Below are 26,901 nucleotides of genomic sequence, written 5' to 3'. Positions count from 1 at the left end.
CAAGTGGGAGGTCCTCGCCCTCCGTTACTACCTGCTGGGACACCCTTTCACCCTCTGTTCGGACCACGCGCCCCTCCAGTGGCTCCAACGCATGAAGGATGCCAATGCACGGATCACCCATTGGTATCTGGCACTCCAACCCTTCAACTTCAAGGTGATCCACAAGCCGGGGGCGCAGATGGCCGTGGCGGACTTCCTCTCCCGTCAAGGGGGGGGGAGTCGGCTGCAGGCCGGACGGCCGCCCGGCCTGAGTCGGGTGGTGGGGGTATGTGGCAGTGGGGGTGTGGCCAAGCATCGGTCTGTGACCGGAGGGCGGAGTCGGGGAAGGTAAGTGGCAGAATTACTGCACCTGAGGTTGATTAATGTGTTTATGTGTCTTCCCCAGTGACCGCGCCCTATTTACGGGAGAGAGTGAGAGCAGAGAGGGCTCTCTCCCCAACCAGACGACTGGAGTGTGTGTGTGTATGTGTATAGTTAAGGCTGAAAAGCTATAATAAATGGGTTTTGTGAACTCAGTTCTGGCCTGCCGTCCTTCTGTGCTCCACCCACCCATCCGAACTGCTACATACTCATTGCAATATGTATACTGTTCCTACTTATTCAGGTGGCACTGGGCATACCTAACAACCTCTGTTTTCTCTTTCTCTCTCTTTCCCCCTCCCCCCAAAAAATCTGTCTCTCTGAGTTGCATGTCAATTCTGAGATCGAGATGCTGACTTCTTCTGCTCCTCGGACCTGCCTGATCCATCCTGATGCCGTGTCTGGTTGGAGTCTCATCACATCACTCCTGTGGAGGACAGCCCCATGTGGACAGTTGAAAGTCACACCTGGAGAATGCTCTGGACACTTACAGTAATGCTTTTATGGCTGAGGACTACAGTTGACTTGCTAACTTTAGGACTGCAGTTGTCATGAACAGTTTTGCACTCAAGTTTCCAAAAATGAAGAGTTATAACATCAACAAAATTGACTTCATGTTAAAACTGTTAATGTTATAGTGATGTTGTCTGTTGTTGCCCAAATGAGGATGGGTTCCCTTTTGAGTCTGGTTCCTCTTGAGGTTTCTTCCTCATGTCGTCTGAGGGAGTTTTTCCTTGCCACTCTCACCACAGGCTTGCTAATTGGGGATAGATTAGGAATAAAATTAGCTCATGTTTTAAGTCATTCAAATTCTGTAAAGCTGCTTTGCGACGTTTATTGTTAAAAGCGTTATACAAATAAACAACTCGACTCTCCTCTGGGTCATAACCCTCCCAATTGACCACATACTGTACCCCCTGAATTCAATGGTGGGCCTTTAGTAGTTTCCTGACTGTGTAGGCCTCACCTCCATTCATGATCCTGGGAGGGGAAGAAGCTTTGGAAGGGGGGGAAGGGACTAGAGACCAGGGGTCTTAGTTGGGAAACATGAAAGGATGGGTGGAGGCACAACATAGACTTGGGTGATGACAACCTTACAGTTGTGGGGATAATGATCTTAGAAATAGGAAAGGGACCAACAAACCTGGGGGCTAGCTTATCCAAGGAACCTTGAGAGGGAGATTGGCTGTGGACAACATGACCCTTTGCCCCAGGCGGTAAACAGGGGCTGGCTTGCAACGTTAATCTACCATCCTCTTGTGATTAGAGCGTAACAGGTGACGTCTGACATGCATCCAAACTCTGCAATAGCGTCGAATGAAGGCTTGAGTTAAAGGGACAAATTGCCTCCTCTTCCTGTTTGGGGAAAAGAGGGGGCTGGTAGCCAAGGCAACACTGGAAGGGATGTCTCCCTTCCAGTGTCGCCTTGGCTACCAGCCCCCATTGTCCAGTGGGCAATGAGGGAAGGCTGTTGTCGGTGTATTCGATCCAAGGAAGCGCTTGGCTCCAGGAGGAAGAATCACCAGATCTTAGGAATCATAGGGCGACCTCTAACTTCTGATTGGCATGCGCCATCTGCCCATTAATCTGGGGGTGGTAACCTGAGGAGAGACTGGGAGTGGCCCCAATGAGCTTGCAGGATTCCTTCCAGAAGTGAGCATAGAACTGCAGGTCTCAGTTAGACACAATATTTGTAGGCAGACCGTGACACCAGAACACATGGGTAATAAACAGTTCAGCCATTTCCTTAGCTGAAGGCAGCTTGAGGAGGGGAAGGCAGATGCCTGAAATTCCATGGCTAAGGAGCACTGGGGGGGGGGGGTGTAAGGCCAGAGCAGCCAGTTGACTGGTTGGCACTGGTGCTGGTTGGCTCATGATCGAAGCCTGAAGGGTCTCCATCTGTGAGGAGAGTCTCTGTGTAGGGTATTGATGATGGCAGACATGCTCTGTTGAACAGCTATAATCTTTTACTGAAGAGATCCAAGAACAGAGCCCTGCTTTGTCAGTGCTGATTTGAGAGCATCGTAGCCTGCTGGGTCCATAGTGTGGCAGATAAATTCTGTCACGACCCAGCAGCCACAGGTGCTGATTGAACCCACTAAACAGCTACCAAAATGCAGATAGGAACAGAGGCATACCTGAAGAGTAGAGGTGAACAGTGTAGAGGAAAATCAAATTTTTAGATTATTCTTGTGCTTTTAGTGATCTTTAGAAAGATACAGTGGTGCTTGGAAGTTTGTGAACCCTTTAAAATGTTCTACATTTCTGCATAAATATGACCTAAAACATCAGATTTTCACACAAGCCCTTGAAGTAGATAAAGAGAACCCAGTTAAACAAATGAGACAAAAATATTATACTTGGTCATTTATTTATTGAGGAAAATTATCCAATATTACATATCTTTGAGTGGCAAAAGTATGTGAACTTTGCTTTCAGTATCTGGTGTGACCCCCTTGTGCAGCAATAACCGCAACTAAACGTAACTGTTGATCAGTCCTGCAGCAAGACAACGACCCTAAGCACACAAGTCATTCTACCAAAGAATAGTTAAAGAATAAAGTTAATATTTTGGAATGGCCAAGTCAAAGTCCTCACCTTAATCCAATCGAAATGTTGTGGAAGGACCTGAAGCGAGCAGTTCATGTGAGGAAACCCACCAATATCCCAGAGTTGAAGCTGTTCTGTATGGAGGAATGGACTAAATTGCCCATTCTTCCATACCAGGGGTCAGCAACCCTAAACACGCATGCCACAACTGGCACGCCGCGGAATTTCCGGTGGCACACTGATGATGATACACAAACCTAATTATTCAACACATTAAAAATGTTCAAACGTCATCTTGAACTGTCATTGGCTGTTGCATGGCGAGCCTGCTCTATTAGCATGACTACACAACAATATAGTGCCCCCCTCCCAGTGTTGCCAGATTCTGCTGACGTTTTCCAGCCCAAAATATGTTCAAAACCCGCCAAAATGCACTTAAAACCGCCCAATCTGGCAACACTGCCCCCTCCCCATATTTCTCACAAGACGGGCCCACTTGATGCAGCAGTTGCGCTAAGATGGCAAAGAAGCCGACAGTTCGAGCTTTCCTCTCCTCATGGACCAAAGAATATGGGTTCATTTCTCAGAGGGACTGTGCTATGTGCACGTTGTGTTTTGAAAGTGTTGTGTGTCGAACATCCAGTGTTAAATGTCATTTCGAGGCAAAGCACGAAAAGACTTTCAAAGATCAGGCAGATAGGGACGAATCAATCTCACACGCAGTGTGCAGATATGGGAAGCAAGCCCACACTTTAAAAGTCTTTACCTCAGCTAAAAACAATGCCACTGAGGCTAGCTATATAATTTCTCACATGGAAAGCCATTCACAGACGGTGAATACATTAAGGAGGCCTTTCTCTCCGGCTCGGATAGTCTTTTTGAGGGGCTGCCAAATAAAGAGACAATAAAATCAAGAATAAAAGACATGCCCATATCAGCCAGAACTGTTGAGTGACGAATTGGTGAAATGGCAGAAAACGTAAGGGTGCAGCAAACAACTGGCATAAAAGATGCAGCAGTATTTAGCATTGCGCTTGACGAAAGCATAGATGTGAATGATGTGGCACGTTTGGCAGTGATGGCAAGATATTGTGGTGTGACTGTGAGAGAGGAGCTCTGCTGTTTAAAGCCAATGAATCCTGCTGGGCATCTTTACTCGAAAAGTTCAACTGTCTTCGCAATATCGCACTGGCTTTATTGTCAGTGTTCGGATCAACATATCCGTGTGAACAGATATTTTCGCACATGAAGAATGTACTTTGCTCCTCCCGAAGTCGTCTGACAATGGGCCATTCGGAAGCACGCGTCCAACTCAAAGTGACCAATTACCATCCCCACATCTCGGTGCTAAGTAAGGGGAAGTAGGGCCAGGGATCACATTGACTGATAGGCAAAACATTTATTTTGTAACAAGGCTACTTCAAATTTGCAGTTTATTGTTAAGCCACTTTATGTAGGCTACTTGTCAATGTTCTCTGACACTCATTATTTAATTTTTTTTCTGTAGTTTTATTATTCATCAGTTCCATTTCCGGGGCGGCACGGTGGTGTAGTGGTTAGCGCTGTCGCCTCACAGCAAGAAGGTCCGGGTTCGAGCCCCATGGCCGGCGAGGGCCTTTCTGTGTGGAGTTTGCATGTTCTCCCCGTGTCCGCGTGGGTTTCCTCCGGGTGCTCCGGTTTCCCCCACAGTCCAAAGACATGCAGGTTAGGTTAACTGGTGACTCTAAATTGACCGTAGGTGTGAATGTGAGTGTGAATGGTTGTCTGTGTCTATGTGTCAGCCCTGTGATGACCTGGCGACTTGTCCAGGGTGTACCCCGCCTTTCGCCCGTAGTCAGCTGGGATAGGCTCCAGCTTGCCTGCGACCCTGTAGAAGGATAAAGTGGATAGAGATAATGAGAATGAGATGAGTTCCATTTCCATTAGGCTGCTACGTCTTTATTGTGAATAACTTGGCCCTGTTACCTACTGAAAGATTTTGGATGTTATGTTGTGAATTTGTATAAGCTGCTTGCAATGTTCCATTTCCGGGGCGGCACGGTGGTGTAGTGGTTAGCGCTGTCGCCTCACAGCAAGAAGGTCCGGGTTCGAGCCCCGTGGCTCGAGTATAAATCCAATATGTGTGTGTGTGTAGGGCATGGGCGGATCTACCGGGGTGGCATAGGGTGGCAAATGCCACCCTAAAAGAAAGCCTTGCCACCCCTGCTGTCACCCCAGTTGGCAGCGACGAATTCAAAGAAAAATTACGGCCAATTTGACATTTACATGCGCGAATTTCCAATGTCCGACTGCGGCAAATGCAGCACGAGATAACGCCAGAGATTGGTTGTTTTGGAAAATTGAGAGGCGCGAAGCGAGGGAGCCAGGAGTCATGAGGAAAGGAGACACGGGAGGAAAGAGGTAAAAGCTGATTAACTGTCTATCAAGAAATGAAATTATAATGAATGAACAGTGTATTTGTATAACGTTCTCCATAGTTGCGATGCTGATTTTGAGAGGATAATCAGGTTGGAGAACGTTATTTAGCTAACTATACATGTAATGTGAAGCGTTTTGCTGAGCAACATAGAAATCGCCGCATTCAGCTGTTGTAGGCATGACAAGTTCATGTTATGCTCACTGGTGAGCCTTTACAAAGCGTGAGAAAAAAAACTATAAAATGTGACACTGGTGTAAATGGTTTAAATCATGCTGAACTTGAAGCAGTGTTGTTATTGTTGTTGTTTTTTAGTGTCTGTTCTTTTGCATATACAGTATAAAACTGTCCAGAAACGGTATAGACCTCATCTGAGAATGTGTGTTCTTCATGAACAATAAAAGCATGAGATTAAGTTTGTCTGTATGAGTTTGTAAATGGCAGCCCATGCCCTTTTGTAGTGTGTACATACTATTTGTCATCAAACTGTGATAACTGTGATTAAATTCAGTATACAGTTAGGTCCATAAATATTTGGACAGAGGCAACATTTTTCTAATTTTGGTTCTGTACATTACCACAATGCATTGTGAACAAAACAATTCAGATGCAGTTGAAGTTCAGACTTTCAGCTTTAATTCAGTGGGTTGAACAAAATGATTGCATAAAAATGTGAGGAACTAAAGCATTTTTTAAAACACAATCCCTTCATTTCAGGGGCTCAAAAGTAATTGGACAAATTAAATAATTGTAAATAAAATGTTCATTTCTAATACTTGGTTGAAAACCCTTTGTTGGCAATGACTGCCTGAAGTCTTGAACTCATGGACATCACCAGACGCTGTGTTTCCTCCTTTTTAATGCTGTGCCAGGCCTTTACTGCAGCGGTTTTCAGTTGCTGTTTGTTTGTGGGCCTTTCTGTCTGAAGTTTAGTCTTTAACAAGTGAAATGCATGCTCAATTGGGTTGAGATCAGGTGACTGACTTGGCCATTCAAGAATATTCCACTTCTTTGCTTTAATAAACTCCTGGGTTGCTTTGGCTTTATGTTTTGGGTCATTGTCCATCTGTATTATGAAACGCCGACCAATCAGTTTGGCTGCATTTGGCTGGATTTGAGCACACAGTATGTCTCTGAATACCTCAGAATTCATCCGGCTGCTTCTGTCCTGTGTCACATCATCAGTAAACACTAGTGACCCAGTGCCACTGGCAGCCATGCATGCCCAAGCCATCACACTGTCTCCGCCGTGTTTTACAGATGATGTGGTATGCTTTGGATCATGAGCTGTACCACGCCTTCACCATACTTTTTTCTTTCCATCGTTCTGGTAGAGGTTGATCTTGGTTTCATCTGTCCAAAGAATGTTCTTCCAGAACTGTGCTGGCTTTTTTAGATGTTTTTTAGCAAAGTCCAATCTAGCCTTTTTATTCTTGAGGCTTATGAGTGACTTGCACCATGCAGTGAACCCTCTGTATTTACTTTCATGCAGTCTTCTCTTTATGGTAGATTTGGATATTGATAGGCCTACCTCCTGGAGAGTGTTGTTCACTTGGTTGGCTGTTGTGAAGGGGTTTCTCTTCACCATGGATATTATTCTGCGATCATCCACTACTGTTGTCTTCTGTAAGTGTCCAGGTTTTTTTGCATCAATGAGTTCACCAGTGCTTTCTTTCTTTCTCAGGATGTACCAAACTATAGATTTTGCCACTCCTAATATTGTAGCAATTTCTCGGATGGGTTTTTTCTGTTTTCGCAGCTTAAGGATGGCTTGTTTCACCTGCATGGAGAGCTCCTTTGACCGCATGTTTTCTTCACAGCAAAATCTTCCAAATGCAAGCACCACACCTCAGATCAACTCCAGGCCTTTTATCTGCTTAATTGAGAATGACATAATGAAGGAATTTCCCACACCTGCCCATGAAATAGCCTTTGAGTCAATTGTCCAATTACTTTTGGTCCCTTTACAAACAGGGTGGCACATGTTAAGGAGCTGAAATTCCTAAACCCTTCATCCAACTTTAATGTGGATACCCTCAAATGAAAACTGAAAGTCTGGACTTTATGTCCATTATACCGTATAACTATAACTTGAATATGTTTCAGTAAACAGGTAAAAAAGCAAAATTTGTGTCAGTGTCCAAATATATATGGACCTAACTGTATATACGTCTGTAATACGTTGCCACCCCTCAAAAATTCCTGCCCCCCTCTTGCCACCCCATAAATATTTTTCTAGATCCGCCCCTGGTGTGTGTGGGGGGGTGTTCTTAAACTTTGTGTGTGAGGTTAATAGCATAAAACAAGTGCAGTGGTGGTTTCTCAGTGCATTAAATATCCATATCCATCTAAAATGTGTGGTGTCTAATTACACATAGTTAACAACACCTATTTGAATGGCACACTAACTAACAAGAACATTTCTAATTGGCACTACATGGCAAAAAGGTTGCCGACCCCTGTTCCATACAGAACAGCTTCAACTCTGGGATACTGGTGGGTTTCCTCACATGACCTGCTCGCTTCAGGTCCTTCCGCAACATTTCAATTAGATTAAGGTGAGGACTTTGACTTGGCCATTCCAAAATATTAACTTTATTCTTCTTTAACCATTCTTTGGTAGAACGACTTGTGTGCTTAGTGTCGTTGTCTTGCTGCATGACCCACCTTCTCTTGAGATTCAGTTCATGGACAGATATCCTGACATTTTCCTTTAGAATTCACTGGTATAATTCAGACTTCACAGTTCCAGCAAGCTGTCCTGACTCAGATGCAGCAAAACAGTCCCAAACCATGTTTCACAGATGGGATAAGGTTCTTATGCTGGAATGCAGTGTGCAGTGTTTTCCTTTCTCCAAACATTTAAACCAAAATGTTCTATTTTGGTCTCATCCATCCACAAAACATTTTTCCAATAGCCTTCTGGCTTGTCCACATGATCTTTAGCAAACTGCAGACGAGCAGCAATGTTCTTTTTGGAAAGCAGGGGCTTTCTCCTTGCAACCCTGCCATGCACACCACTGTTGTTCAGTGTTTTCCTGATGATGGACTCACGAATATTAACATTAGCCAATGTGAGAGAGGCCTTCAGTTGCTTAGAAGTTACCCTGGGGTCCTTTATGACCTCGCCCACTATTACACGCCTTGCTCTTGGAGTGATCTTTGTTGGTCGACCACTCCTGGGGAGGGTAACAATGGTCTTGAATTTCTTCCATTTGTGCACAGTCTGTCTGACTGTGGATTGGTGGAGTCCAAACTCTTTAGAGATGATTTTGTAACCTTTTCCACCCTTATGAGCGTCAACGCTTTTTCTCAGGTCCTCAGAAATCTCCTTTGTTCGTGCCATGATACACTTCCACAAACGTGTTGTGAGGATCAGACTTTGTTAGATCCCTGTTCTTTAAATAAAACAGTGTGCCCACTCACACCTGATAGTCATCCCATTGATTGTGGTGACTAATTTCACCTTCAAATTAATTGCTAATCCTAGAGGTTCACATACTTTTGCCACTCACAGATATGTAATATTGGATCCTTTTCCTCAATAAATAAAAAAATCTGGTGATGTTTTAGGTCATATTTATGCAGAAATATAGAAAATTCTAAAGGGTTCACAAACTTTCAAGCACCACTGTAAGCTTCAAAGACACTGTGTGGGGGGAAAATATAATTTTCAGAGAACTCCTGCCTCTCAGATACTTAGGTCAGACATTGTGTCTCATGTTTATATAAGATGAAGAATGCTGTTTGTGTTCTATTTTTTAGGTTAGGATAAACGTGTACCAGCGTTTCCACTAGAAAAAAATTCTGCCGGTCAAAGTGACCGGCAGAGGTTTCACCTTCCAGACATTTTGATAACATGCCGGTCAAATATTCCATCGTTCCTAATTAGCCTAGTGCAGAAAAATTGGAAGTAGACTAGTAGCTTAAAGAATGACAATTAGACAGTATAAAAATAATGCAACATGTTTATTGGCCTTACTTTCAAATAATTCCATGAACACTCGTTGCGCAAACGACCCCATGCGTTATTCGCACGAGGTGCCCGAGTTATTTTTAAGAAACGTATCATTAATGATGAACCAGCAATCATCCTTCCCCATATCAAACAAATCAGAAAAAATACAGGTTCTTCCTTGTGGTTTAATAAACTAATCCCCCTTCCCCACATCAAACAAATAAGACTAAATAACAGCCTAATAATAACACTGTGTCTTGACGTGCACCTGAATGGTGCAGGTTAAATTGTCAAATAGTAGGCTAACTATCAAATTATTCATAACATTGCCTCGTATAATTGAACTCCTACTGTTTATGCTGTTTGGCAGTGTTGAAGTTGGCAGCTGCTGACATAAAATCGAAACTTTGCAGTGTCTCTCCACAACTGGCGATGCGCATAAGTCTTGTTCTCTGAGAGGCGACTTCGCTGCTTCGTCTTGATCCGATTCTGCAGCGAAAACCCCCTCTCTGCAGGAACACTCGAGACAGGGATCACACAGGCTATTTTGGTGAGCTTGGCCCTCTCTGGAAATATTTCATTGAAATCCCGTATGAGGACTTCACAGGCTGTGGCAAATTGCAATCCTCCATAGCCACGGAGCGCTGTCATCACAGCGAGGGCATCTCGTCGCAGGGTCACGGCATCGATAAGAGGAGTGGTGTCTGCAGACTCAACGCTTGTGAAATGGGAAACAACCATTCTAATTTGGCTATGTTCAATTAGAGCAGATATTCTCAAATTATTCGATCCTCTTGTGAATCCATTGCATCGTCCGGCCTTTTCACAGTGCGAACAGAACATTGTTTCGTTACCACCAATTACCTCACATCTCAGTCATGGGAACTTTTCACTCCATTCCGAACAAAACCCCCGACACTTTTGCTTTTTCTCTGGAGGTGGAGCTGTCGGCACATCTGGGATAGAGCGCTGATCATGGGATTCACCATCACCTCTCTTGTGAGTCGCATCTGGCCTCTGAAAAAAACTTTTAAGGCTAGTCTGCCTGGGACCGGCCATATTTTAACTTAGCCTAGGTATTTGTTTGTTAGCAGAAGACATTAGCCGCGTTCACTAAACAAAGTGGTTGTCATGTTTATTTTTACGCAGATTACACTGTAGAATCTTTGCTGCAAACAAACGCTGGTTGGCCAATCACACATGTTCCTTCCGATGTGTTTTTATTAGGTTAAATTATTTTATTTTAATATTGTGTTACTACATTAGACCTAAATGGTAGTATTATTCTGAAATTCAAATTGTGTTAGAGAGACTGGATTATTAGTCAATTTCAATCGGACAATTTGACCGGTGAGATTTCATTTTCTCGGACATTTATTTTTTTTCCGGCCAATGTCTGGTAATTACCGGACAACGGAATGTGTGATGTGTACGTGCCGGGACAGTGTTTAATGTTAGAGCGGGTGCCAAGGCTGAACACCCTGAGATTAAGATGATGTCTGTTGTGTTATTGTGCTATTTTGACAAGTATATAACGATGGGTGTGGAAAGGCAGAGTGCTCTTCTCCGTGTGAAATTCTTTCATTCAAGAAAGCCCCCTCGCAAGTGGTATACTTTGAATTCATCTTTTCAATAAATTCATATTTCTGTTTGTTTCTTCCTAACAGTCTGGAGTTTTATTACACTTTTCCACCACAACAGGCAGGAAGCAGGCACAGCAGCACAGTGTGAAGTATCCTGGCCAGTTCCAAGAGAGGTGGAGCCAACACAGTATAACAGTCACAAAACTCCCAGGAGAAATCCAAGAAGAGCAGAAAAAAGGCAAGGCCAGGAAAAACAGAGTCCTGAGTCAAGTTCCAGTCAAAAAGTTCCAAAATGCAGCAGGCAGACCCTCCAGGATTTCACGATGTTGCGATTTGCAACTTCAACAGAAATTCAACCAATCCCCACGAATTCAGGGTGGTGTTGCAATAATATCCAATCACCGCAACTTTCCCGCAAATTTGACCAATCATTGGCGTCGTCTTGAGGTGACGTCGACAAACTACCTCCTGCCTTACTTCCGTGTATACGTTCAAGAGAAGCAGCATGTGTGCAGTGTTGCCAGATTAGGCAGTTTTAAGTGCATTTTGGTGGGTTTTGAACATAATTGGGCTGGAAAACGTCAGCAGTATCTGACAACACTGCATGTGCGAGTCAGTGTTTATATAGGCTTAAATTCTGTTACTGAAAGTGTGTTATGTTTACAGTGAAGGACTGTTTGCACTTTACATTATTTTTTTTACTTAATACAAGAAATTAATGGATGCCAACGTTTTTGTCAAAATGGTATTTTATTTTCCATTGTTTAGGCAGCTTCAGCATCATACTGTGAGATTCTGTTCAAATTGTTTTGTTTCTTCTATGAAGCCTGAGCCATTTATTTTATTAGTTTATCATTATTGTTTAATTTAGTCTTCAGGAGAGACTGCCTGCACACAGTACTAGTATTAATAGTTTTTTTTCTTACATGAAAGCTGAGGCATTTATATTATATTTTAAGGTAACTTCAAGTTGTGCTGTGAGGTTCTATGCACTTTAACTTTTGAACCAACAGGTGCATTTGGATAAGTAAAGCCTATTTTTCTGCATTTTTGTAGTCCTGGTAATCTTTTATATTGGTAAAGTTGTTTATAGGACCATTTCTCAGTGTCTTTCTTCTTTTAATCAATAGTTTTTCAGTAATAACTTAATATTTTACATATCACTCAATTTTAATCACAAAAAGAGAAAATCACAACAATTTCTCGCAACTTTCACTTCCTCCCGCAATGCAATCGCAACAAAAACCTGAAAAACATTGCAACTTTCATCGCAATTTTTTGGAACCCCCCCCCGCAACATCAGCCATTTTAGCCCGCAACAATCACAAAAAAGGCCCGTGAAATCCTGGGGGGACTGAGCAGGCAAAAAAAAAATAAAAATCATCCAAGTCTGGAAAGTAGATAGAGCCAGCAGAAAAACCTATCAAGATCGTAACTAGATGTAATGGCGAGTGTTTGCCCGTGTCGTGTAATGCTCCTCACAGTATTTATATAGAATGGCTAATTGCAAATGCATAGCAGGTGTGCTAGTGCAACATGGGGAGAATGGGGAAAACATGGAGTAGAGCGCAAAGGCACACGTCAGGATTTGGAAGTTCCGGGCTGGATCATGACATCTGCCTCCATTACATGAAAATTTTTTCACTGCCTTCAACCCATCTGAAGCAGTGAACACACACACACACACACACACACAGTAGTGAGCAGCTGTGCTACAGTGCCCAGGTTTTTTTTTTTAGAATTGGAAACCTTTATTTGATGGCTGTGTTGCTAAACAGTGTACTACCAGTGTAAGCTAAGTCACAAGTGGATGTCCAGTTTCAGTGCAAATGGCCACACCCAGGGAAGTCTATTCTTAGCAATTTTGCAACTTTTTAAAAGGATAAATTTGTAGTAAAGTTTTTTTTTAAATAAAAAATTAATGTGTGTGTGTGTGTGTGTGTATGGGGGGGTACATCAGGGCACTTGCCATGATCAGCAAAAGTAGTTTATTTTTTGGGTTTTGTTTGGCTTTAAATGTTGAAGTTTTGAAAGTTTATTTTAACTTACCCTTCTTTAGGGAAACTCTGTGTAATTTCCACATGATGCTGACTGACAAGCTCAGCAGTTTTAGCATTGAACACCTGTGGGGGGGAAACACACCATATTGAAGAACAACATGACTGGACCAACTACCAAAGTTGCAGACTACAAGTCCCATATTCCTTAGCCCAAAACCTCATCACATGACCTCCAGTCAAATTCCTACGGTATAGAGGGTTCCCGCATGACGTCACCGCGCCGCGAGATTTCGGTAGTCGCCATATTGGAAGACCAAGTACACATCTATGCAAGTACATACATACATAAAACAAACTACACCTGAAATGTAGCCAGGGCCGGTTCTGCCCTAATCTGGACCCGGGTGCAACATCGCGCAACCCCCCCCAAAAAAAAAAAAAAACACACCAGTCTAAATCAGGACAACCAGTGTTCGAACTACGGGGGTACTCGGGGGATCTGAGATCCCCTGAAACAGACATGAGATCCCTTGAAAACATGATTTGGGAAATGTTGGGGGGGTCTCTAAAATATTGGCAAAATGATGTTTATTGACATAGCAATCGTGTGTAAGGGGAAGCATTTGCATATCCGAAGTGTTGTGTTTACATCAAAGATAAAATAAACTGATATGACGACTGCTGCTGCCAGGTTGGTTGTTGAGTAGCCTGACTGTTTTTTTTGTTCTTGCGTGTGGTATCATTGTTGACGTGAGGTTGTTTTTTGAACATGCCAATGCGGACACGATTTCCCCTGATGAGTTATGACTTCAGACGCGATGCGTGTGTGGAGGTGTGGAGTCCGCGTGATATGTGCGTAAGATAGGCTTCTCGTGTTTGGAGATCCGCGCTCCGAGACAAGCGCAAGCACCCCCCCCCCAGGGAAAAAAAGGGACCCCCCGAAAATATCGGCATAGTTCGAACACTGAGGACAACCATCACATAACTATAAACATTTTATATCAACTATTTTAACTAAATGGGCTATAATAAATAAGCCTGCAGGCAGCCACGGCGGGCTGCCTCAGAAAAGTAACCATTCAATGACACAACTGAAAGCCTGCAGCCATGGCGGGCTGCCTCAGAAAAGTAACCATTTGTCCTACCTTAACTCATTTTGCTTTTTCTGCCTCCTTTTTTGTATTTTCGACCCTGAGTTTATTTTCTTTCCTTTTCTGAAAACCCGATTTGTGTCCAGACATTTTGTTCTGCTACCAACGAACTAACTCGTCAGGTCTCGTCTCTAGAGTCTGCGATGAAGGGCAACAATTGATACATTTTTACAAACAACCAATAAACAGCCAATAGGGAGGTTGCAACGTTCAGGCTCTCCTTTGCTCACAGACACTCAGTAAAGTCTCTGTCTCCTGGCAGAAAGCTCCTTGGTTTGCTTGTGTCTCAATCACAGCTGGTATTCTGTAGAAAGACTTCTTTTCAGCTTTCCCATCAGCTTTGTTGGAACACCCTAACACAGCACAAAAGTTTACCATTGTAGGTTTATGATGAATCAAGTGCCTCGTGGGTTTAAATTCCGCGCGCTGCCATTATTTCCCCCTAATCACGAGTTTGTTGGTCTTCCAATATGGCGCAGGGTTTGTTTACTTCCGGTTTCCGGTGACGTCAGTGGGAAGGGTCTATACCTGCTGAAAGTAATAACCTGATTAATAATAGCATTTATTTGCAGACACTCTACTCACTTTAAATAGCCTGGACTGTCAGTGATAACTGGAATTAAGACTGTCAGGAGTGGCGAGCTGAGGTGAAGTGTGGACCCAAGAGCAGACTCAGAAAACAGGCAGTGTAAAGAGAAAACTTCTTTAATGAAGTAGATTGTAGAAAGGCAAAAGGTACAGTAGGGCTCAGGTAAAAATCGGTAGTCAAAAAACCAGGCCAGGAGGTAAAAAACACAGAGGAGCAGGTAGACATGATCTGGGACAAAAAACAGGACAGAAAGAGCTTCACAAAAACTGATGAACACAGGGACAAGGGAAATCCAGGCAGAGGTAGCAAAAGATACAATTCAAAAGAACAGGCAGGCAAAAAACAGGGACAAAAAAACAAGGAAAAATACAGGCAGAAGGAATCAAGAAGACACAATACCAATAAGCTATAGCAAGGCGAGGAAAGTCTACAAGAGACAGTCTAGCAAATGGAGTAGCTCCAAACAGTTCTTAAAAAGCCCTGGCTGATGGGAGATGAGTGATAGCAGGTGTGGGAGTGCCGCTTCAGGAAATGGTCTTCAGCAAGGCAGGACTGAATTTCTGTCCCGGATCCGGCCTGAAGCCAGCATGGAAGTCCCACAATCTAAGGCATGGATGGACTGGACTGGACTGGACTGTGACAAAGACTGATATTGACGCCTTTCTTCCAAACATTACAGACAAACTGGAAACTGTTGTCAGAGTTCTTCTGAAATGCCAAAGCAGCTAAACATGTTGGAACAAGTGTTCAGGATTCAAAAATAGAATGCAGAGAGGTAAGAGGGATGAAACGTATTGAAATGAACTGAAAAATCTATTCAAGGTCTACCAACAATTTGGTAGTGTCCATAGGAAGTGGACTAGGTAGTAATGTCATCCACACTGATATCAGACCAAAAAAAGTACTCATGGGCCCTACTGTTCTGCAAATATTCTGTGGGCCAAGAGTTGGTTGGTCTTAGTGGGTGGCCAGATGAGAGAAGTGTGAGACCAATATATGAGTTCATGCAGAGGCACATAGTTTTTGCTGGGAGGACAGTTCTCAGGAACAGGGGAGCTCTGAGAGGTCTGACTGATATCTTCATCCACATCCAAATAAATAGCACTTGGCAATCCGTAGTTTTTGCACAGCCTTCAAGGTAGATGGTGGGTGAACACTACGAGGCTTGGGCCTGTTGGAATTATTATCAGCACTTTGCACTTCATTTGCACAATTTTGAGCTTTGTCTTAGATGCATGTTTTAATGACCGAAGAAAGAACTATTGTATACATATTTGCATTTCCTGGAGAGTGCAGCGAGGTATGTTTGTTTGTCTAAGATTTGTAACTTATCGAATTATATGTGTATAAATCTTAACATTGTGTAATTTGTTTGAGATTATCTTGGTATTTATTTTATGAGAGGTGTGCCATGGAAATAAATTTGTGAAATGTTTGTATGTTTTAAAACAGTTTTCACGGTGCTGTAAGAACAATATGGATTAAAGTTTAACGTCATCTTGTGGTGGTGGACTTAAATAAAGGAAACCTTACGCATCAGTCAAGACTCTCTATCGTGTTTTTTGATCCAAAGACTACTACAGTATTTATTTATTAGTTGCTTTTGGGTTGCTTAGAACAGTTTTTGTGATGTGCAGTGATTTGTTTGTTTCCTGCTGTTGTGTACAGCCACCTGAGTGGCTGATTGTGGACTGATTGACAATTAAAACATCCAATCCTCAGTCAGGAGCAGAAACCAAGGAGCCAATCAGGGCTGGAGAAGTGGAGCTGGAGGTGGAGCCGCAGGGGGAGGAAAGAGTTTTGAGTCATCTGGAGGACACCAGTAAGAGAGGAGGGCCACAGGGAAGTTAAGAGACATGCGACCACTCTTACACTAAACACCCCTGAATGCTGCCAGAGAAGCCACAGGACATTGATCAACAGATATGAGCCAACGGTTATACGTGGCCTTAATCTATGATACTGGGCAAAGGCTGAGCCTCAGCCCAGCTGAGTGGGTATCGCAGTTGCTTTTATCTTAAGATTCAGACGTGCTAGTGTGGGCTAACCAGGAGTTCCTGGGCAGCAGACAAGTTCAGTGGTAGATTTTAATGCTCTTGGGTCTGAGAGTATTTTTGGCACTCTAATGATTTTGATATGCTCTGATTTTGTTACCAATTTCAACAAATCTAAGCAGTATTTTCAAAGTCATACAACTTTATTGTATTCAGCACAAATTCAGCTACAATAATATCTATGTAGTATGTATGTCTTGATTGTACTTTTTTTTTTAAATAACAGATAAATGAAGATGTTGTAAAAAGCAGTTTTAGAACTGGGTTGGAATGTGAGAAAAAACATGACCTTACCCATTGTGATGAAAAATTTTGATCACTTGAGGTGATTCTGTTCAGTCTTAGGAATGTATCAAGCACAACTTAAATCTGCTTCATTGATTTGGACAATTACCTAGTGATAAAAAAAATAATTATGTCCTATTGTTTTGGGATAAAGGGTTGGCAGTGGGAGGGGAATTCAATGAGAAGGGTAAAAAATTCCATTCATTCAGTGAGATGAGTGAATACCCCTCCCACTGCCATCAGGTCAAGTGATCAAATCAGTTCATCACAATGGGTAAAATAATGTTGTTGTTTTTCCACACATCCAAACACAGTTCTAAAACTGCTTTTTAGAGCAGCTTCATGTATCTGGTATTTGACTTTATTTTGATATTTGACTCTATTCAGTGTGTCTTGAAATTAACTCTTGTTTAGAGCCACAACCAACCAACTCTGTTACTCTAATAAATAGAAGAAATATTTACACTTACTCGAGTCGATATTTGGCTGGATCAAGTCGAAGTAAAAAAAAAAAAAAGGTATCGCTCATCATCAGTGTCACAGTTCTCAAGATTTCATTGAATCGCTGTCCTGAATCATGAATTGATTTGCTGTCCTGAAATTGAATTGCTGTCTTGAATCATGAATTGAATCTGTCATGCTCCGCCCCGGACTTCCACTCCGGAGATTACTTATCTCCCAGGTCAGCGCTAATCTGGATCCAGGATGGGAATTCCATCTTGCCTGCATTCACTTCCTGTTTTTTTTTCCTGCTGTGTATATAAATGCCATTCTCAGACAGGGACTTCACCAGAACGTCTCATCGGTTTTTCTTGCTGCTTCTGTGCCCTTTATGCCTTCATGGTTTTTTGCTCTCTAGCCTGCTTGTTTCTTGTCACGGTTTTTGCTTTAACATTTGTCTTTTTCATGTTTTTTGTGCTAGCGGTTTGTGTTTTTTTTGTCCTTGCCTGCCTTGGTTTTTGTCTCAAAGTTTTTGTCTGGATTATTTTTCATGTTCTTTGTGCTAGTGTTTTTTTGTCCTTGCCTGCCTCGCTTTTTGTCCCAAGTTTTGTCTGGACTATTTTTGCTACTTTTCGTCTGTTAACTTTTTGCTTCAATTAAATCACCTTTTTTATTGGGATTACTTGTCAGTGTTCTGCGTTTGGATCCTATCGCACCTCATCTCGCCACTCTTAACAGTACGTTCTGGCCAACATGGATCCAGTAGAACTGACCCAGCTGAGAATGGCTATACAGCAACAAGGAGCTCTCCTCGGGACCCACCAACAGGAGCTCCAACAGATTACCCAGAACCTCTCCACCCTGTCCAATTCACTCAACCTTCTAGCCACGCAACTTCAGCACTCCCAAGCCATGCCTACCCCTGCCCAGCTGCCTCCTTCACCTCCTGCCACCACCGCTCTCCATGAACTGAAACTCTCTTTGCCTCAGCCCTACAGTGGAGAACCAGGTACCTGCAGATCTTTTCTGTCTCAATGTTTACTGATCTTGGAGCTACAACCTCTGGCCTTCCCCACAGAATGCTCCAGGGTAGCCTATGCCATCACGCTCCTCACTAGCAAGGCCAGGGAATGGGGAACAGTGGTCTGGGATGCCAATGCATCCTTTTGTTCCAGCTTCAAGGAATTCTCTGAGGAAACGAGGCAAACATTCGACCGCTCTCTGTCCAGCCGGGAGGCAGCTAGGGAGCTCGTGGAGCTGCGGCAGGGGTCCCGATCTACCTCAGATTATGCCATCGAGTTCTGGACATTGGCGGTGTCAAGCGGGTGGAGTGAGAGTGCCCAGGTCGACGCGTTCCTACATGGCCTGTCTGACGCCATCAAGGATGAACTAGTCTTTCGGGAACTGCCGTCAGACCTCTCCAGCCTCATGGACCTTGCCAATCGCATCGATGCTCGGACTCAACAACAGAGGAGAGAGAAGAACCACCCAGCTTCACCTCCTCTCGACCTTCCACCTCATCTGTCAAACCCATGCAGGTAGATCGGGTATGGGTGTCAGCAGAGGAACGACTGCACCGGCGGAGCATAGGGGCCTGCTTTTACTGCGGTCAGCAAGGACACATCTGCCGAGCCTGCCCACTAAAAGGACAAGCCCACCAGTGAATCAAGTGGCCCTGGTGGGCAATGCTCAGAACCAGTCCCCTGCTGACTGACCGCTGCTCCCTGTTATCACCATCTTCAGGCACTCGTCGACTCGGGGGCGGACAGGAACCTGATCTGCTCCACCACCGCCAAGGATCTCGGAATCCCGTTACTCGCCCTCGAGGTCCCTCTCACCGTCCTGACACTCAATGGCACTGGCTTGACCACTATCACTCACCTTACTGCCCCACTCACCTTAAGGATTTCAGGCAATCACTCCGAAACTATTCAATTTCACGTCATGAACGACCCTCACGTTCCCGTCATTCTAGGACTACTTTGGCTGACACAGCACAACCCTCACTGAAATTGGACTAATAACATCATCCTAGGCTGGAGTCCCTCCTGCCTGGCCTCCTGCCTGAACTCCGCTCTGCCTCCTGCCAAACCACAACAGCCCTCAGCCAGCGAGTTTCCCGACCTCTCTCATGTGCCTCCGGAATATCTGGACCTTAAGCTAGTTTTCAGCAAGACCCGAGCAGTGTCCTTCCCTCCTCACAGACCCTATGACTGTGGTATCGACCTCCTGCCCAGGACAGCACCACCCAAGGGACGGCTCTACTCTCTTTCTCCTGCCGAAAGACAAGCCATGGAAAAATACATCACCGAGTTGCTGGCAGCTGGGATCGTCCGCTGTTCCTCCTCCCCAGCAGGGGCAGGGTTCTTCATCGAAAAGGACAAGTCACTTCACCCCTGCATTGACTATCAGGGTCTCAATGCTACCACAATCAAGAATCGTTATCCACTACCGCTCATGACCACGGCCTTCGAACTACTCCAGGGAGCCAAAGTGTTTACTCAACTGGACTTAGGCAATGTCTACCATCTCGTTAGGATCAGGGAAGGAGACGAGTGGAAGACGGCCTTTAACACCACCACAGGCCACTACGAGTACCTCGTGGTCCCTTTCGGCCTGACCAACACGCCCGCGGTCTTCCAGGCACTAGTTAATGATGTCTTGAGGGACTTCCTTAACACCTTTGTCTTCATGTCCTTCACATCCTGATTTTCTCTCGCTCCCTGGAGGAACATCGGGGTCACATCCAGCAGGTCCTCCAATGCCTGCTAGAAAACGAGCTGTTTGTCAAGGCGGAGAAAAGTGAGTTCCACCAAAGCTCTGTCTCATTCCTGGGGTTCATCATCTCTCCGGCAAAGATTCAGATGGACCCCCTCAAGCCGGAGGCAGTCACTGACTGGCCCACCCCATCCTGAGACAAGAGTTTCAGTGCTTCCTGGGGTTCGCCAACTTCTACAGGTGCTTCATCTGCAACTTCAGCATGGTGGCTGGACCTCTCTCAGCCCTGGCCTCGACCAAGACCCAGTTCAAGTGGGGGGAGGAAGCGGAGAAAGCCTTTTCCATGGTCAAGTGCAGGTTTACCATAGCACCCATTCTCACCATACCCGATCCAACCAAGCAGTTTATCATCGAGGTCAATGCTTCCGAGCCAGGGGTCGGAGCCATTCTCTCCCAGAGAGCCAGTGACAACAAGGTCCACCTATGCTCCTTCTCCCACTGGCTGTCCCCAACTGAACGTAATTACAACATCGGCGACAGAGAGCTACTGGCTGTGAAACTAACCTTGAAGGAGTGGAGGCACTGGCTCGAGGGGTCTGAACTTCCCTTCCTAGTCTGGACCGACCATAAAAACCTGGAGTACCTCAAGTCCGCCAAATGCCTCAATTCTCGACAAGCCCGATGGTCTCTCTTCTTCTCCTGGTTCAAATTCATGCTCTCCTGCCACCCAGGCTCCAAGAACAGCAAACCCGACACCCTGTCCAGGATGTTCTCTTCCCGCCAGGAGGAGTCAAAACGCCCGTAACCACCTCCCTCCATGCTGCCTGGTGAGGGCCACCATACTTGAGGTTGAGACACTAGTGCAGAAGGCCCTGGAGCAGGACCCCAGAGAAGGTAACTCCAACAACATTCCACGTAATCATCTGCTTGTTCCCTGTCCTGTGTGAACCCAGGTGCTGCAGTGGGGTCATGGCTCCAAGCTGGCCTGTCATCCAGGAGCTGCCCAAACCCTGGCACTCATCCCGCAGTGCTTCTGGTGGCCATCCATCAAGGAAGAAGTTCAGGAGTTTGTGGCAGCCTGCGACATGTGCTCCCGGAACAAGACAGCCAATTGACCCCCTGCTGGCTTGCTAAGACCCCTCCCGACTCCGCATCTACCTTGGTCTCACATTGCCCTGGACTTCGTCACAGGACTCCCCAACTCAGGTGGCAACACCGTTTCTCTAAGGCCATTCATTTCATTGGGGCCACCTGTAGTCTCTCCTCAGGCTTCAACCCACAAACCAATGGCCAGGCAGAATGGGTAAACCAAGCTTTGGAGGTAGCACTCAGGTGCATGGCATCCAGGGATGCCAGTTCTTGGAGTAAGTACCTACCTTGAATCGAATATGCTCATAACACTCCCTTCCTCTGCCACAGGTCTATCTCCATTCCAGTGCTCCCTAGGTTACCAACCACCACTGTTCCCCAGCCAAGAGGAGGAGGTTGCCATACCCTCAGCCCAGCTCTTTATACATCGCTGCAGGAGGATGTGGGCATTGGCCTGGAGAAGACTCATTTGCTCCACCCTCGCATCCAAGAGGCAGACTGACAAACGCCGCTCCAAGGCACCCACCTACCGGGTAGGACAACAAGTCATGCTCTCCACACGCCACCTGCCACTTAGAATCATCTCCTGCAAGCTAGCACCCAGGTTCCTTGGACCATTTCCCATCAAGAAGGTAATCAACCCATGTTCCATTTGACTGGCATTACCACTCACCATGCGACGTGTTCACCCCACCTTTCACGTCTCATCTCATCTCATCTCATTATCTCTTGCCGCTTTATCCTGTTCTACAGGGTCGCAGGCAAGCTGGAACCTATCCCAGCTGACTACGAGCGAAAGGTGGGGTACACCCTGGACAAGTTGCCAGGTCATCACAGGGCTGACACCACCTTTCACATATCACAGCTCAAACCTCTGGTCTCCAGTATTTATCTAAAATACATGACCTACTCAAACCTACTGAGCTTCACTGGCAGAACTCTCAATCCCAGAGGGTTAACATAGAAATAGTTAGTGGTGGATGGGTGAACAACACACTGGCCCAGTCTCTCCTTTTTACCAGCAGACAAGGGGCCATACTGGAGGAGCTGCTTGGATTGATAGGATCCTATTCGGCAACCAGGGACTTGGCGGCTAGAACAGCAGTCCGTCCTAAGGGTCCAAGGCAATGGACCACGTGGCAGCAGACACAAGGAAGCTGGAGAATACAGACTTCAAATTATTCAGACGCTTGACTGTGTGGCACTTTGGATGTATTCCTCATGCTATTTTTATTTATTTATTTATTTATTTATTTGTATGCTCCCCAGGTCTAATTTAGACTATTAATGTTTTTTTTTTAAAGTAGGCCTAAAAAGATTGTGTATTTGGGGGATTTACCTCTGTTGTGTTGATGCTCCTTGAGTGAAACAAAAATAGAAAATAACTTTATTTGCATCTTATTCTGCTCTGATCTCTGTCCTTGGGTTGCTACACACTGCTCTCTCTTGTTGAACCTGAACTGAAAATCTAGATATTGGGTTAAAGAGTTCCTAGGCTCTACAAACCTAGGTGGTGTTGTCAGACAACACAAAATAGTATCTGTGCTACATTTTTTCTGGCATAGTCAGCAGGATACAAGTTTAGGAGCAGTGTTCAGTACCCAGGGGTCATAAACATTACACAATGATGATGCCAGTTTACCCTGCTGCAACTTGGGTGCCCAAATTTAAGGGGCCAGACAGTGATCTTAAGTATGGGGACTGAAAGGAGCAAATGCAAGGACTCTTAAATGCTCAGGAAATGGCAGAAGCCAGAAAAGTAGACATATTAATGGGTGCTCTAGCTAAAGAACTGAAGCAACATGTTAGTGTGTTGTTAGTGACCAGGTTCACAACATTTTTCATTTATTTAGAATCACTGTATGGTGATAACATCCCTGTTACAGTGCTGAGGTCACAATTTTTTGGTTGTGTGCAGAAACCAGATGAATTAGTCAAGTCTCAAGATAACCTACAGCAACAGATGCTGTTGGGGCTGCAAGAGGGACCCCTATCGCAAATGTTGAGGGCATATGTGTGCCGTAACCCAGATTAGGGTTTCACTGCAGTACATAGGGAGGTGATTCTACTCGAGGAGGAACAGGTTGGACATACCAGGTCGAAAGTTTCTTGCTTTGCCATGGGTGAGTCTAGATACAATAAACAACCATGTGACTATGACTGGAAAGGGGCCTTAAGACAAGAAATAATGGATCATGTAAAAGACCAGATGAAGGAACGAAAACAGGAAGTCATTTATGAAATCAAACCTCTTCTGTAACAAACAGGATTTACTGACACTCCTCCCCACAATCAGCCCAGATTTGCACCAAGATGCTCTGGTTACTCTAATCACTGGACTAGAGATGGCAAACCCATGTGTCAGCAGTGTAAACAGGTCGAACATATTGTTAGGTTTTGCTGGGACTTACCAAACTCTCCACTGGCGTTAAACTAAGTGGCCCTGCTGCTGAGGTCCAAGCACTAGGGTTGGTCTGTGAGGTAACCAGGGGGCCACTACACCATATATCAGGGAATGCCTAACCATAGACATTTGTGTTGGGGTTTGAAGATGACTGGGTTGCTGGATACAGGCTCTCAGGTCACTTTGATATGACAAGAAGTGATGGACACATAATTTTCAGAAGTTGAAAACAGTGGTGCCCCCTTGGTGCTTCAATTCAAAGCTGCAAATGGCCTCAGCATACCATACTCAAGGTATGCTGTTATGGACTTTGAGGTTGAAGGGGTTAAAATACCAGAAAAAGTAGGCATTATTGTGAAAAATGACCATTCTACTCATCCCTCTCTTGTGCATTGTTTTTTTGGAGGAGGAGAGGATGCTGGCGCTGTCTGTTCGCCGCTTCTCCTATCTCTGAGTTAAACGGCTTCATGCGCTTATAGTTTAACAGAATTTACTAACGTTGAGTCTGTTGAATATATTTTTACTGTTCGTGTTACTGACCAGTCGGACCTGTTGGATATTGAGGTTGCTGTTATTGAGTCCTGGCTGCTCAATGTTAACGTCAAGTTACCTGCTGCTGCTTGCACAACATCGTGAAGGGACTCCTGGGATCTGCGTCGCCGTGGCGGCTGGAATATCTCCTCTCTGGTCCTGGCCTGGGTTTCAGGCCTTTGCTCGCCCCTGCCCGTGAGAAGTGCATCTGGCAAGACTTGTAACCCATTGCCATCGCTGCCACATAGCCGGAGGACTGTGTAGCCTTTCGGTTAGCTAGGCGGCTAAAAACAACTTGCAGTGCACCGTCTGCCACGCCGCAGTTGCTACTATGTGGAGTTATTCCTTCGAGCAGTTGGTGAATCTCAGAAGTTTTTCTATTCCATCATGCTTATCTGTGATAAAAGAACTTGGTCTTCTTCGCCGCCCGCGTTATATCCACAGAAGTTCCCGTAGAAAGTTCCTCTACTCACAGACAAACTCTGCTGTCCCGGCTCTCTGGTCAGCCATGCGAACTGTCGCTCCTCAGACACGTCATCAGAACGCTCTCTCCTACTGGACAAGTAGTGTAGGCGTCGCCATGGCAACACCTCTCCGGGACACAGATCAAAAACGTGGAGTGGATTTCAGTCTACTACGGCCACTACAAAGACTTGCTGTCCCATCTTGCATTAAAATTGAACTTTTAAATGCCCAATCAATAACAAACAAATCTTGCCTCATCTACGACCACATACTGGAAAATTGTCTTGATTTGATGTGCATTACTGAGACCTGGCACCAACCTGACAATTTTTTCACTTTAAATGAGAGCTGTCCCCTGGGATATAGCTACCTCCAGAAAGCCCGTAGCTCAGGTCGCGGTGGTGGCCTGGCAGTCTTCCATCGCAGTGATCTGGAGTTATCCCTACAACCTCTACCTGCACTTACCTCATTTGAATGTCTTGCTTTTAAATGTAAGCCCCCTTCCCCTGTGCTGTTCCTCCTTGTCTACAGACCACCTAAACCTAACCCCTCCTTCATCCCTGAGATGTCCAATCTCCTCACTACTTTTTGCACCTCTGCTGCTGATGTTGTCATCCTTGGTGACATGAACATTCATGTTGACACTCCCTCCTGTCGTTTTGCTGCTGAATTTCTGCAATTACTGGACTGCTTTAATTTAAAGCAACTTGTTGATGCCCCCACGCACAGCAGGGGGCACACCTTGGACCTGGTCATCACAAACTCTGCCCCTCTCGACAATCTGCTGGTGTATGACCTAGGCATCTCTGATCACAAAGTTATTTCTTTGGATTTGCAGTCCTCATTTGGTTTTTCAAATCCCAAATGAAATATCCGCTTCAGAAATCTCAAAAACATTAATCACGAACACTTGGCAGCAGACTTTCAGCACCTCTTCTCACATTTTTCATCTGCTGACGAAGCAGTTGACTATTATAACAGCCACCTGAGCAACCTGCTGGACCAGCATGCCCCTGTCAAAACCAGAACAGTTACCTTTTACCGTAGAAAGTTCCCAGTTACCTCCTTGTTTTACGGACGAGCTTCGGAAAATGAAGGCAGCAGGGCGCGTCCTTGAGCGGCGCTGCAAGGCCTCTGGCCTCACTGTACACAAGCAGGAATATCGGAAGCACAAACAGCAATATTCAACTTCTCTCAAAGAGGCAAGGTCATTTTTTTACTCCGATGTCATCAGAAATAGCCCTGGAAATTCAAAACAGCTCTTCTCCACTGTTAACCACCTTCTCAAGCCTAAATCTTCATCATCTACCGGTGCAACAGAAGAACAGTGCAATCTCCTCATGGACTTTTTCACCTCCAAAATTGCACGTATTCGTTCTTCCCTTCCTGGTCCCTCTACAGATACTACACCCCTAATATGTGCCATCACCCAACCCCTCCATTGCTTTCCCCTGGTCACGTCAGAAGAAGTGCAGCACATCATCATGAAGATGAAACCCTCCACCTGTGCTCTGGACCCTCTCCCATCCTCCCTGGTAAAAACCCATAGTACTGCCCTCAAGCCACTGATTACTTCTGTTATCAATCACTCTCTCCAGGCTGGTTTCGTCCCCTCCGCTTTAAAAAGAGCCATTATCAAACCACTCCTTAAAAAGCCCACTCTTGACCCAGAGGTCCTTTCAAATTATAGGCCTATTTCCAATCTCCCTTTCATATCTAAAGTGCTTGAGAAAGCAGTGGCCACCTATCTTCAAAACCATCTAAAACTCAACAACCTCTACGAAAAATTCCAATCCGGTTTTCGCTCCGCCCATAGCACAGAAACTGCCCTTGTAAGAGTCACAAATGATCTCCTGATGTCATCTGACGCTGGTTCTCCATCTCTCCTCGTCCTCCTGGACCTATCCGCCGCATTTGACACAGTTGATCACAACATCCTACTAAACAGACTCAACCTTACCATCGGAATCTCTGGAACTGTGCTCAGTTGGTTTCAGTCATACCTCACTAACCGGACAGAGTACATCTCCATGGGCCACTCCATCTCAAATCCTCACACAGTCACCTGTGGTGTTCCCCAAGGGTCAGTCTTGGGCCCTATTCTCTTCATCCTTTACCTCATTCCCCTTGGTCAGGTCATCAGTCATCATGGTTTTTCATTCCACTGCTACGCTGATGACATACAGCTCTGTCAATGTCAAACATGCAACTCCACCCTCCTCATCACAACTAGCCCCGTCCCAACTCACCATCTGTCTGGAGGAGATTAAGGCATGGATGGGGCAAAATTTCCTCCAACTCAATAGC

At 45.0% G+C, this 26,901-nt stretch overlaps 1 protein-coding gene across 1 annotated transcript in view; it reads right to left on the bottom strand.

Moving 5' to 3' along the window:
- LOC132892102 (glycerol kinase-like) overlaps window positions 1–25,231 on the bottom strand; it is a gene marked incomplete at its 3' end in the record, with an annotated part of 205,517 nt that extends 180,286 nt beyond the window's left edge. The window contains exons 1-2 of the mRNA XM_060930503.1: window positions 25,142–25,231; window positions 12,917–12,990 (exon numbers count right to left, since the gene is read on the bottom strand). Of these exons, the coding sequence (XP_060786486.1) occupies window positions 12,917–12,990; window positions 25,142–25,231 (164 nt within the window). The remainder of the gene's footprint in view (window positions 1–12,916; window positions 12,991–25,141) is intronic.
- Between the last annotated feature and the right edge of the window lie 1,670 nt (window positions 25,232–26,901).

The sequence above is a fragment of the Neoarius graeffei genome, chromosome 9 (genome assembly GCF_027579695.1).
Source record: "Neoarius graeffei isolate fNeoGra1 chromosome 9, fNeoGra1.pri, whole genome shotgun sequence".
NCBI classification, from domain to species: domain Eukaryota; kingdom Metazoa; phylum Chordata; class Actinopteri; order Siluriformes; family Ariidae; genus Neoarius; species Neoarius graeffei.
This window is presented reverse-complemented; position numbering and strand designations above follow the sequence as displayed.